At 41.6% G+C, this 13,759-nt stretch overlaps 1 protein-coding gene across 1 annotated transcript; it reads right to left on the bottom strand.

The window, feature by feature from the left end:
- Positions 1–248: 248 nt before the first annotated feature.
- Positions 249–12,969, bottom strand: STT3A (STT3 oligosaccharyltransferase complex catalytic subunit A). Its single transcript, XM_083588598.1, has 18 exons — positions 12,613–12,969; positions 8,998–9,120; positions 8,702–8,762; positions 7,854–7,975; positions 7,402–7,547; positions 6,912–7,002; positions 6,705–6,811; positions 5,952–6,116; positions 5,236–5,416; positions 4,563–4,718; positions 4,190–4,281; positions 3,899–4,054; positions 3,449–3,637; positions 2,130–2,246; positions 1,809–1,911; positions 1,510–1,698; positions 1,008–1,123; positions 249–515 (listed from the first exon to the last, which is right to left on the bottom strand). The coding sequence occupies exons 2-18, from the start codon at positions 9,083–9,085 to the stop codon at positions 477–479; spliced, it is 2,118 nt and encodes a 705-aa protein (XP_083444724.1). The 5' UTR covers positions 9,086–9,120; positions 12,613–12,969; the 3' UTR covers positions 249–476.
- Between the last annotated feature and the right edge of the window lie 790 nt (positions 12,970–13,759).

Genomic DNA, 13,759 nt, shown 5'->3' with positions numbered 1-13,759 from the left:
CAATGGCGACAGCTGGAGGGAGGCTTGCTTTTTGTATGGCAAGTGTGTGTGAAAATTAAGAAGCTAGCCTTATTTGCATAGGTGGAAGACCTATTTCAGCTGTTTCATTCTCTTACGAGAGGGAACGAGGAAAAGTAATTCAAGTGCTGACCGATCCTCTTTCTCTGAGTTACTTATGTCTGATCATGTAGAATACAGTTCAAAACCATCAAGTGAAGGGACAGAGATAAATGAATACAAATGCACACTTTTTCCATACCCCTTTTAATGATCCCATCATAAAGCTACTGTTTCTGATTTGGTAGCCGGTTCATATTTATAAAAATCATTCCATCTAATACAGACTCATTACATGAGGACGGGATTTCTTGGGCAATTAAATCCCAATTCCTTACTGACAAACAGTATAAAAAAAATCCAACTGCTTCACAGGCAATGGCTCGGTCAGTGCTCATTATGGTGTATCTGAAGGCAAATTACGTTCTCGACAATCCACGATTATCCAAGTCCTTTACCTGTTAAGGCAAAATTAATATTTTAAAAAATGTTTTTTGCAGTTTAGCTTTATTAGGGAAAAGGTCTCTAACCAGTAAAAACCGAGGACTCTTCAATGAAATATCTGATACTTAACCTAGCAATTAACAAAGGATTTTATATATTCAATAGAGAAAGAAATGGCTCTTTATGCTTTTGCTATTCAGTGCTGCTGAGAAATCTAGTAATTTAATGTGCTCCAATCGTTCCCCAACACCATCCTGTCTGGGTAAAAAGCAGAGCAACCATTCCACTTCACTTGTATTGTGATGTAGTGGCTCATGATAGATCTAAATGTTGTAGCAAGACAGTGTTAATTACTTTATAGGGTTTAGGACCTTGAACAGCCCAGACACATACCATTCCAGAAGCAAATGGGGCCCATGCGACATTTCTCCCATGACTTTCAAATACAGGAAAGAAAACTCAGTGTCTGGAAGCAGACAGACACCACACGCAGCACAACTACTTACTTTGTATATTCGGACTAGCCAGTGTTCTGTGGTATATGCCTCTTCCAATACATCAAGCTCAAAGTCCTTGTTGCCAATCTCAGCATTTCTCACTCTGTCATAACCTGGAGGACGCTCTGGAAAAGAGGTGGGAGAGAGAATTAACAAAAGTAGCTTCAGTCAGTTCCCTGGTGCCCTTCTCCCTATTAAGTCTAGTTTTACCATTGTAAGAAAAAAATCTGTTCATGTTAGCAAAAATGTAGATGCCTCAACGTCAACTCCCCCCCTCCCCCAGCTTTCCATCAATTCACAGCCAATGACTTGTTAAATAAAAGGGGAGTGAGAGGAAGCCAATTAAACAGGATGTAATGTGTGACTGAAAGAAAAAACCTCCCCTGCCACAATCTATTATGCTATAAACACTAATTACGTGTCAGAGAGAAGACCAGGGATCATCCAAAAACACAACTCCTAGGCAAAATTTCTGGTTCTCATTTGCAGTGCTCAGATAAAAGTGACTTACTGGCTTCTGTATAGACTTGGCCAAAGCGATAGTAACACATCTTGTACATGAGGCAGTTAAGCAGCACAGGAGAGCCCTCCCTGTCCACACGGAACTCTCCTGTTGGTGTGTAGTAATCATGCTCTTTTATGTGCTTTCCAGTGTCTGTGCTGCCTCCTATTCGCACCATCCACAGAAATTTATTGATATCTAAGGAAGAAGCAGCAACTTTGTCAATGTAACAGAGCAGAAAACCCATTAATAAAGAACAATTAAAGGTCCATTCATGGGAAATTTGCACAATACAGGTATGAGATTACCATCCGAGGAATATCCAGTGAGGCCTCCAAATATTACCAGCACATAACTGACATCCAGCTCCCTCATAATCTCATAAGCTCGCTCTTCCGTGGATGCCATGGCCTGAAAATTAAACAAACAGCAGCTTATAAATTCACGTATCTTAGTTACCATGCCTTTTTTTATCTACGTATAAATAAAGAGTCTTAACTCCTTCAATCAATTTTGTAGTTCATAATAAACAGCCGGGACAAGAAAACTGCAAAATGCCTTCATAGTTTCTCTGGAATGCAATGGGGGGGGGGGGGAAACCCTGGAATTCACAAAGCTACTGCACCTACCTGACCAACTCGAGAAATGTGGGTGTTATTCCAAGTGTTGTTATCCACAAGAATTGTTCGGTTTGCCATGGCTGTTATCTGATATCCATAATCCCACCAGGACATTACTTTTGCATCCTGAGCTCGAAACAGAAAAAAGCAATCAATGTACTGAATTAAAAGGCAGTAAATGAGTTTGAGCTGATTTGTGATGCAGTGAAAGGACAAAATGACTACAAAAATTTCTCTTTGTGGGTCAGTATCCTAGGATTATCAGTTGAATGGAAATGACAGTATTCTCAAGAATTCTTATGTGACCATATGAAGCAGGTTTTTGCATAACAGAAGAATGATGAATTTGCCACTGTGAACAGATTTTATACATATGCTGACAAAGTATTTTTAATAATAGAAGTGTTTTAATTAGAAACCATTCTGCTTGGGCTTGGAGACTCTTCACATGCCATTTTACATTAGTAATTTTCAAAAAAGCTTTTTTAAAAGTATTTACAAGAATTGTACAGTGCCAATTTATTATATGTATTTTAAATTATTGGGAGATGAGGAAGAATCTAGTTTAATACTAAGTATCTGAATGTCCCCCCCCCCCAATTAGTTATAAAACATTATGGAGTTTCAACAGATTATGAAGGTTCAACATTCAACAGATTCAGTAGCCAACAGCATTTTCCCTCCCCACCTTGAAGCTCATTCAAGACAATTAGAGACAGCACACAGACAGGTACCAGTGCCAAGAATGTAAGCCAACAAGACAGACTGGGCAACAGTCCTTTCATATAATGACATTACAAATACATAATCAGGCAGTAATTGAACATTCATGCCACCACAAATATTTCAGTTTGAAAGAGAAAATATATGCAGATTCCCTAAAATGTAAACTAACCACCTGCTTCCAAATAAACTTGATGGATCATCAAAATCATCTTCAGAGGCCCTACTCAGAATCCCTACCCTTGTCCTCAACTCCCATTCACTTCCCAGGGTACCTCCTTGATGATTTTTACGAGAAGCAATGCTTTATTCCCCAGTAGGACCTGATCCATGATGCTCCTACTGAATCTGTAGATTATTTTATCAGTTCAAATACTGCTGTCTAATGATTTTCTTTTTGTGTATTGTTAGCTGCCTCAGGAATCTTTGTGAATGAAATATTTAAAGTATGTATAATAGCTGATACATGTGCTTTAGACTAAACTTCAGGCAACATAAAGATTAGGAAGCATGCCTGCTCCTTTAGGGCAGGCCCTCCAACCTCTCCACGGCACCTAAAACAAACTCAATGTGTGTGCAGAGACCAGCCCTGTAGAGATTTATACCTCTGGTGTATTGTGACGAAGCCAGTAATAAGCTTCCCTGAAGTCATCAAAGATTATTCTGCTGCCATCACCACCACGTGCTGACAGCACTATGGAGGGAGAAGAGTAGGCTTCACTGGTTACCCAAGTTGAATGGAAAGTGTAGGTGATCAAGAAGAAAGCCATGACCAGGATCATGCCACTGGCAACCTAGGAAAGCAAGAGTAGCCATCAAAATGTGAAACAGCCACTCAGTAGTTATACAGAAACTACCTTACTTACAACACAAAAACTGTTACCCATATATAGCAGGTGATCTGTAGACTATTCAAGTGCAATTCCCACCATATTTCTTTCCTATGCACATCTTAGTGGAGTACCCGGCCTTCTCCTTTTGAGTCATATTTTTAGTATCTTCCAGAAAAGTATGATAAGAATCTAACAAGCAAGTAACCTCACATAGCCACTTACTTCGTTTTTGATGGGGTAAGTAGCATCCTGTTGCTTTTTTGTCTTCTTGTCAGGTCGGCTGATATCTAAATTTTTCATGTAAGTTGACAACACTTGGGAGACTCCAATGCCAGACAGAATGCACATAACTGGGGCCAATACCAGCATGAGACGAACCTGTTAAGACAGAGGCATACTGAGTGCTTGGCTACCATGCAAATGAAATAAAAACTGCGGAAGCATAGGGACAGCAGAAACAAAGAGATTCCATGAAAAAATTGCCAGTCCCATAAGTCAACTCTCAGTACTCACCATCACAGCCGAGAAGTACATGCTGGTCACACCATACATGATGATAAAAATGCGGGCATCAGACAGATTACTGAAGCAATAATACAGTCCAACTGTAACAGAAAAGAAATGAGTCAGCTGCCAGAAGAGTTACATCTATGCATTAGGGCAGGTTTTCCCAGCCTGCAGCCCTCAAAATGTTTGGGGCTAAAACTCCTTGCAGTTCCAGCCAGTGTGGATAATGGTCAAGAATAATGGAGGTCGCCTAAAATATCTGGAGGGCACCAGATGGTGGAAGGGTGTTTTAGAGACTAGCAGTCACCAACTCAAGAGTCAGATATTCCGCAGAAGGTGGGTGGTATGAAAGCATAGTAAAAAGCTATGCTAAACTCACCTGGGAACATGAAAACAAGGAGTTGCAGATCAAAATAGTAGGATGACCATGTGGTAGGCTGATGCTCAGAGACTGAAGCAATGATGGGAATATTGTTCTTCGCATAGGAAGGATCCAGCAGTGAATAGAAGCGGCCAGTCCATGGGGAGATCTTTCCTGTGTGAGATTAAGAGATCCAAATGTACATGTTCAAGTTTACAGAGTAATTAATATCTCTCAACAAGTTTACACAATATCTCATTTCCAATATGCATATTCTATACCTAAATTTCCCCAAAGCTCAAATTTAAAAGTTCAGTTTCCTAAAAGGTAAAACAAAACCTGATGGACCCCTAGTGATATTTGTTTTTCATTGTTTTCAGGTAAATATCAAAACAGGTTTCTTCCCCTTTCCTTAAGCAAATTCAACATATAATAAGGATATTAATAATTCAGTTATTGCTACTCAGAATGTATCTAAATAAAAACTGTTATTCCCAGCATGGCAAAACCAAATGCTTACACAGTTCAGCAACTGTGTGTATGCACACAGCTGAGAAAAACAAGTACTAAAATATTTAATGCAAAAAATGGTTCCAGACAAAAACATGCAAATTCTCTATTGATTAGGAAAAATATTGTTCCTACTGTAAAAGTATAGGAATAGCATGTATTTTAGTAGCATCAACTGCACCTGTAAGCATCAGAACAGCTCCTATTGACAGAAGGACAAACCCAACCAGGGAGATTACGCTCCTGAAGAGAATCTCGAACTGCTGAGGGTTCAGTTTGCTGCGCAAATAATCTACAAAGGCATGAATCTGGCACAGGCCAAATACACCCAAGGCAGCCATATGTTCAGAAGATAGGACAGGCTGCAGGAAAGAACAAACATGCACCGTTAAGCTGCATTATGTGACAACTAAATAATTTGTCTCTGGCCAACAGTCTCACATACGTAAGCCACTCCTTTGCCACGAAGAATTATCGCTGTACACATGGACAATTAGTCCAACATAGAATACATTTACCTACTAGCCCCGTTTCTATTATTGTTACTTTATATGAATCTGATGAGTGTCTCCCCCTCCGATTTTCTATTTCAGTTCAATAACATTTATCTTAATGGGGCTGAGGCAGAGCTAAACGATCTGGGTAAAGCCCAGAAAGACCATGCTTTTCTGTGGCAAGTATAATAAAGAGAGAATACGGTTGTTTTATAGCAAAAGTGGCATTTTATCAAGAGGCAACAATGCAATAATGCTCCTCTATTAAATGAGAAATGCTATTTGAGGACTGATCCCGATGGATGATCTTATCTTTTCCCTATCATACAGTAAGGAAGGTTCTGCTAGCCATGGATTTGCACAAAATCACAACCAACTTTCTTCAGTATCCCAGATTTCTCACCTGGAAGCCAACAAAAGATATCTGCATTGATAAGATGGTTCCTAGGCAATATACTGTGCAGTAAGCCACATATATCCGATGGGAGAATCGTCCAGTTAGCATCAGGACCAGTACATGAAGGGGAATGAGGTTAATCAAAAAAACATAACCACCCCATGAAGAAACCTGAAAAAAGATTAAAGGGGGCACAGCATTTTACATCTATAAATACTATTGTTTGTTTACTCCACAAAGCAAAATATTTTAAACTTCTAAGTAGAAGTCAATACTACAGAGGCATACTCTTAAAAAAGAGCCTTGTTCAATTGCTAAATGAAAAGGCCACTCAATACCTCTGTTGAGCTAGTGTGAGAAACAGCTGGGCCTGGGCCTGATCTCACAGATGGAGGGATGTGAAGATGATTGCTTAAGGTTTTCTTGTGTATTCATGACTGAAGTAAAATTTACACAAGAGAATCTGAAGGCTCACAGACAACTTGACTGTTATGGCACCAATCACCAATTCAACCACCACCACCCCTCCCACAAATACAGCAATAACAATATTTCTGTAGCGGTGCTGAGCACTCCTTATTACCAATACCTAGTCCCTTCACAAACTTGCAGTGATGTTGGGTCCAGGATTGCAAAACATATTCAGCTTGGTAGGCTGAATTCCACTCACTCTAGCCAGCTCTGATGATGAAAGATCAATCTGATGGGTGAAACAACTGCTGCTCAAGAAATGCAAAGCATTATTGAAAAATCACTTACCATGTAGAAATAGGCAAGTGCACACATGGCTGCCCAATAAATGGAGCCTGTTTTCACTGCTTTGATCCACATGTAGTAAGTCAGAAGCATACAGAATATAGCAATACCTGGAAATAAACAAGGCATAGGAGTCAACCGCATGAAGAAACCCCCCATCATGCAATCTCAACATGCCAGTAAGCAGTGTGCTTTAAACACTGATCTTACCTTCATTGTCATAGGATCCAGCGACAGAACGAGATATGTAACCAGGTACCACAGCTATCATTGCTGCAGCCAAGAGACCTGCCCCTGCATCCTAGAGAGATTAAAAAGAAAATTGAACTTTGATTGCCCATACTGTCTTTCACGATATGTAACAAAAGACTTCCTGGTTCCTTCTTCCTCATCAATCCCAATACTGACTTTAAGATCTGTACAGGCTTCAAGTTAGCAAGTATGCATTACAATTCAGGTTTGCAAATGAGGTCTACTTGTAGAATGTGGATTTTCTTGTTTAAAAAATGAAGATTTTCATATGCAAACATACAATTGCATCATATATATGAATTAAAGGGAACATGCACAATGTTAACTGCCTCATAAATTGTGTGTAAGCAACGATTAGAAACTAATAATACCAGCCTCAGATCTTTTACAGAGATGAATGAAATTAGCACTAGGAAGCATTGCAACCATGACCCATCCTTGTTTTTACCTTGAGTTCTTTGGTGAGGTGATACGTTACTATGGTGGTGAAGGAGGAGAAAAGGGGGGCCAGGAAAACACACACATTTCGTATGTCAATTGTAATGTGGAAGAAGTGCAGAACATGGTAAATCGCTGCTGATGTGATCATTAAACCTGAGACAGAGGGAAGGAAAGATGTTCTATTGGCAAGAAATCACAGATTTTCCAAATGCAAAAGAAAAGAATGAGCAGGTGCAGGACTTGGAAATATGAGCCAAATCTCATCCAGCAAGGGGTGATGCCTACCTCCAAATGGCCAAGTAAAGCCTCTTCAATACTAGCAGGATATTTAATTGCTCTAAATAAGTTTGACAAAACACTACAACCGTTCTGGAAGATGCATGGCAAGTGTTTCCCATTCTCTCTAGCACTTTTCATCCACAGTTTAAGAAAAGGACAAAGTTCCGAACATCATTTTACCTGGATAGATAGTCCCACCAATGATTCGACCCAGCGGATACCATGCTCTATCGTCAAACCAGTTGTGGAATTTATAGAAACCCTCTTCTGCCAGGAAGCGAGTTGTGCGGTAGTTAAAATACCTGTGATAACAACAGAAATCTGAGTGCCTCTTCAGCTGCATATACAACACACTATTTGCTGCTCCTCATATTACAGTCTGAGCCTTCAACTAAGGTTCGTATGGAAAAGCACTGCCACATCTAATACATCGGCCTGATTGATGAGAAATGTTTCCAGTTTCGGTCTGGTAGGGATCTGATTTCCAAACACAAACACTCCAAACAGTTTTCACCACAAGCAACTAAAAGCATCCAAATTACTTTTATATATCATTTGGCATACTGCAACACAAAGTGCATTGCTTTATACAACCTTCTCTAAATCATACTGGAAATCTGAAGCAAAGAAGCTCCATCTCCCATAAACATGTTCATGAAACCACTGATTTAAGTGTTTCATTGAAAAACAGAATTGTCATTGGTCTCACAGCTTCAGAAGTTACTTTCGAAAACATTCATTCTACTATACTTTCATCTTTACATTTTAAAATCAATTCCCTATTCAATCCAGATGGGTCTAACTAAAATTGATACTACTTCTACTGTTGAATTCACCAAGGTTAATAACCCTATTAAAATTTTCTGCAGAAAAACGCTTATCGTTCAGATATTTTTGAAGCCCTGTCATTAGAGAAGGACAATCTATCAATATACTTCTGGGTAACACCACAATCAACACCTGTACATAGCAGAACAATTGCTCTCTCAGAGCAAAGTAGACTACTAAGAGGCAACAGGAATACTTACGGATCAAATTCATGAATGACACTCTCAAATCTTAATACAGAGAAGAGTCTAGTAGAGAAAGCTGCAACACAAAAAGAAGGAATATTAATGCAGTTGTACAGGTAAAATGTTTTTAATGCTGGTCCTTTGCTATGTGGAAGCTTAATAGTTTGAAACTGTTATAGCCATCAAAGAAGCATCTAGCATTATGTTAGGTATAAGCATCAAGGCATAAGATAAAAAATGAACCAGCATATACAGATGATGCTTATAGTCATATAGTTATCCCTGAATAATTTTTTTAAACTCAAACTTACATAACACAGCTGCCATTGACAGAATCAGGAGCTTGAGGAGAGTGTCCTGTTTCTCATAAGAGAGGCGGAGGAAGCCTAACTTGGTCATTTTGGCAAAGGCAACAGCAAGTAATCCTTAAATACCTGGAAGGAAAACAGAAAGTAGAGATCACCAAGGTTGTTGGGGTTTTTTAAACTGAACTAGTGCAACCAAGTCTTCAGGCTCTCTAAATTATAACATTACAGGTCATCTCCTGGGTCATTTACAAGGTATCCCTCCTATGAGAACCAATCTAAAATCTCAGTGACACAATTCCACACAAAAGCATTCATTTTTCAGAGGAACTGATCCAATACCATCTTCTGCCCATATAAAGTCTCTAAGGTTGCATACCATACACACTTATCTGAGAGTAAGTTCCAGTGGACTCAATGGATTTGCTTCTGAGTATATACTCATAGATCTGTGTTAGCCAACATCAATTGTTCCGACACATTAACATAGCAGCTTTCAGGTATAAAATAAGCCTATGCCAGCTAATTGTTTATAACTTGTTTTTAAATGTTAAATGTTATATGTTAATTTGGATTTTGTATTTATATTTGTGGGCTGGGTATTGTTTAGAGGCTTTTGTTGGGGAATGTATTTTTATTAGTTTGTATACATTAGTATTGTTAAATGTTTTAATCATTTTTATTATGTATTTTGTGCTTTTTATATTGTAACTTTATGTTGTGAACTGCTCTGAGACCTATGGGTATAGGGCGGTATAAAATTTTAATAAATAAATAAAATGTGTAATGACAGCCTGAATTGGAATTTTCTCTTATATAGTCATAATTTTGCAAATATATTAAAAGAAAATGCATTCATTATTGTACCAAAATTGGGTCCTATCTATGCATTTGTGACGCCAATGATTTTTAAAAGAAAATAAAGCACAGTATACAAAATATATTCACTAATACATTTCAACGTTACTTTTATTTTCCCACCCAGTATCTTACAAACCGCAAACATCATGTTAAAACACACACACAAATATTGAGTGTGCATTTTCTAGCAGAAATTCAGTAGTACAAAACAAATAGAAGCCATTTTAAGTAACTTGATGCAACTGTGTAAGCGCAGCAGACTCTGATTGGCTTGTCACTGTCTACAACACTGATAGCACTAGGTAAATATTGAGCAATAGTGATTGGTAGACAAATGGGTAAATCTACCAGCGACACATATGGATATGAAATTGAGAGAAATGAACTGTCCCAAAAAAGCATAGTTCATTTTTGCTAAGAGATGCTAAGGCAGCCTCTCAACCCTGAGTCTGTATATGTTGTTGGACAACAACTCCTATCATTCCTTGCCAGCATGACCAGTGGTTAAGGATGATGGGAGCTGTAGTTTAAGAACTGAGGACCCCAAGGCTGTGCTAGGGGTGGGGTGCAGGGATAGTCTAAAAGATGTGTCTGTACAGTATTTGTCATCTGAAATCCCACATCTATCAAGCAAATATGCCTCTGGTATTTTAATAGCAATGTCAGGCATAACACACAGAGAGACATGTTACACCAATTAGTACAGTCAAACATCGGCTGTCAAACGTAATCCGTTCCGGAAGCCCATTCGGCTTCTGAAATATTCGACAACCAAGGTGCAGCTTCTGATTGGCTGCAGGAGTTCCCTGCACTCAAGCAGAAGCCGCGTTGGACATTTGGCTTCCAAAAAACGTTCGAAAACCGGAAAACACTTACTTCCGGGTTTTCGGCGTTTGAGAGCTGAAACGTTCTAAAACGGAGGCGTTTGGGAACCAAGGTTTGACTGTATACCTACAACTAATATAGCTAGCTGCATCACTGGATGTTCTCAACTTCCAAGACTACAGCTTACTCACCAGTATGACCATCCTCATCACAAGCAGAACCTTTAAGAAACAAATCTTTTGTACCATGAGGACATTTTTTAAAAAAAAATCAATATGCCTTATACTCTGATGAGAGAATTCATCTCAGCAGATTCTAGAGAGCTGAAGATGAAATGTTATCTATTTCTGGGGATATTTATTACATGACTAAAGGCTCCAACCTCTAGGAACACAAGGCACACAGTTACTACCTCAATTAATGCCCCGTCCCAAAGAGTGCAAAAATGAGTAATTATGACACAGTATTTTATATCTGCCAAGGGTCCAAATAAGACTAAAAAGAGATAGGAAGAAGAAATGCTTTCAGTATCTCTTTGATACCCTGGTGGTCTAATAAATTTTATAGAACTAATTATCATTAATTTTTTTTAGATGACCTTGTACAGGGAACCCTGCCTTGCTGTGTGAGTACAAGGGCTTGTTTGCATGTTCTGTGGGTGTTTGCATGTGCAGGGATTAACCAGAGTTTGATTAGCCATACTGCTGATCTACACATACGCATGTGCCACCAGTACATTTCTTAATGAAAGGAAGGAATTCTATGGTTCATGAGAAACTTGCCACAATATTATGAAATGGGGTGGGGAGCATATCCTTATAGAAACAGAATAGGGGAGGTCTGCTTTGCAAACATTTGTCTGCTTGTTTAAATAAAGCTAATTTACAATGAATAACACCATCAGTCCATCTAGTCCACAGTTGTCTGCATTAAGGACCATTAGCTCTTCAAGGCCTTTTAACTGGAGACACCCTGAGCTCTTCTGCACATGAAGCATGTGTCCTGCCTCTATAGCCCCTGGTGGGGAAGGAGGTTGCCAACGAAGCAGGGAAGGCATATCTTGCTTCACAGCTTTGCTATGGCTTTTAAGATTTGCAGGGAAGAGGAACCCTTCCTTAATAAAGTTAAGCATGCATTGCCTAGATCAGGGTTTCCCAAACTTGGGTCTCCATCTGTTTGGGGACTACAACTCCCATCACCCCTAGCTAAGCAGGACCCGTGTCAGGGATGATGGGAACTGCAGTCCAAAAACAGCTGGAGACCCAAGTTTGGGCCGAGATCTAGGCAAAGCTAAAGGTGGTGACGGGCATGTGCCACTCTAGATTTCAAGATGGGCCGCTGGAGAAGCGGGAAAACCGTTTTACCACTTTAAAAGCTCCCCAAGCATTTCAAAGAAATCTCTACGATTCTATGAGGGGGAAACCAGCATGACAAAGGGGACGTGCCACTGTTCTCTCCGAATGCAGTTTTGCTTCTTGCAACACAGACCCTGTCCGGCTGCATTGCTGCTGCTGCTGCTTTTAAAAAAGGAAAACCGCTTCCCTCAGAGTTCATCTTCTGCAGACCGCAAGCCCCTCGAGGGAAGGGGCCTGTGGCCCTGCCCTCCGCGTAATAGCCGGGACACGGCTGGGGTGCTAAAGAGCGGCAACATGGGCCTTTGTGACCGGCGTGGGAGAAATAAGCACCGTATTTCAGGGCTGAAGGGAAGGCACTTTTCAAAGAAGGCGTCGCCGCTCCTGCCAGGCAGAAGAAAGCGGAACCGCCTCAGCCGGCGGCCAGCTCGCTCCGAGGTCGCGGGTCCCGCCGGCCCCGCCAGGCCAGCTTCGCGCAGAAGCCCTCAGCCTCCCCTGCTCTCCCTCAGGCCCCGGCCAGATCCCTTCCCGCCCCCCTCAGGAAGCCCCAGCCCTGCAGCGGCGCCCGCTCGCTTCCCCTCACCTGTGTGACTCGGGCGCCTCTCCTCAGCCCGCTCCCTCAGCCATCCGCTCCACGCGCATCCACTCCCTGCGGCAGAGACGGCCCGCCTCCCGCCAGCCCAACTGCCGGCCAGCGGTTGGCGGAGACGGCTGCCGATCACGACGGAGGGGGGCGGCCTCTCCGAAGAGCGCCGTTAGGACGAGGCCAGCGTCTTTCGCCAAAGGGGAGGTTTCAGAGGCACGCTCCGCCGTCTCCGTCGCTGATTGGCGGAGGTGAGGGAGACGGCGGGGAAGGCTGTCTTTTGAGGGACCAGGGAAGTTTGGTTGAGCGCGCGAGCAGTGACGTGTCGCTCCCGGTTGGTAGAATTCGGAGACGGGCAGGACGGGTGTGGCCACAGTTCTCCACGTGACAGGATGCAGAGGGGCGTGGCCGGGGAAGGAGATCAGGGCTCTATGCTCTGCCGGTGCAGCCAGATGCATCTGGTAAGCAATGGGATTTATAGAATTGTAGAGCTGGGAGGGCGGTGCAACGGGGGTAGCGTTGCATAATTTTTCAAGAGCACGTTGGAAGACGAGTAGCTTCGGAATTGCAGAACTATACACCCATATTTAGTTGTATGCATACTGTATGCTAGGGATGCGGGTAGCGCTGTGGGTTAAACCACAGAGCCTAGGACTTGATCAGGTGGTCAGCAGTTCGAATCCCCGTTGCTCAGTCCCTGCTCCCGTTGCTCGGTCCCTGCTCCTGCCAACCTAGTAGTTCAAAAGCACATTAAAGTGCAAGTAGATAAATAGGTACCACTCCGGTGGGAAGGTAAACGGCGTTTCCGTGCGCTGCTCTGGTTCACCAGAAGCGGCTTAGTCATGCTGGCCACATGACCTGGAAGCTGTTCGCCAGCTCCCTCGGCCAATAAAGCGAGATGAGCGCCGCAACCCCAGAGTCGTTCACGACTGGACCTAATGGTCAGGGGTCCCTTTACCTTTATGCTGTATGCTTGTGACACAATGACCACTGATAAACGTTATCTCCAACTCCTTGAAAGATTCCATCAAGGTTGTCTCCAAAAAATGTTGCACATCACTTGGGAAACAGGCAAACTAATGCCAGTGTACTGGAAGAAGCAAAGATCACCGGTGTCAAAACAATGATTCTTCAACATCAACTTCGG

Source organism: Podarcis filfolensis (assembly GCF_964270895.1).
Source record: "Podarcis filfolensis genome assembly, chromosome: 15".
In the NCBI taxonomy this organism is placed as follows: Eukaryota; Metazoa; Chordata; class Lepidosauria; order Squamata; family Lacertidae; genus Podarcis; species Podarcis filfolensis.
Note: the sequence above shows the minus strand (reverse complement) of the source record. Positions and strands in the feature narration are given on the sequence as shown.

Bases quoted from the DNA above. Each gene is read 5' to 3' on its own strand.
- STT3A (XM_083588598.1), bottom strand. From the start codon at position 9,085: ATGACCAAGTTAGGCTTCCTCCGCCTCTCTTATGAGAAACAGGACACT. The intron at 2,247-3,448 runs GTATAAATCTCT...TTTCGAGCTCAG, and splicing joins TTCGTCACAATACACCAGAG to GATGCAAAAGTAATGTCCTG. The intron at 1,912-2,129 runs GTAGGTGCAGTA...TTTAATTTTCAG, and splicing joins ACATTTCTCGAGTTGGTCAG to GCCATGGCATCCACGGAAGA.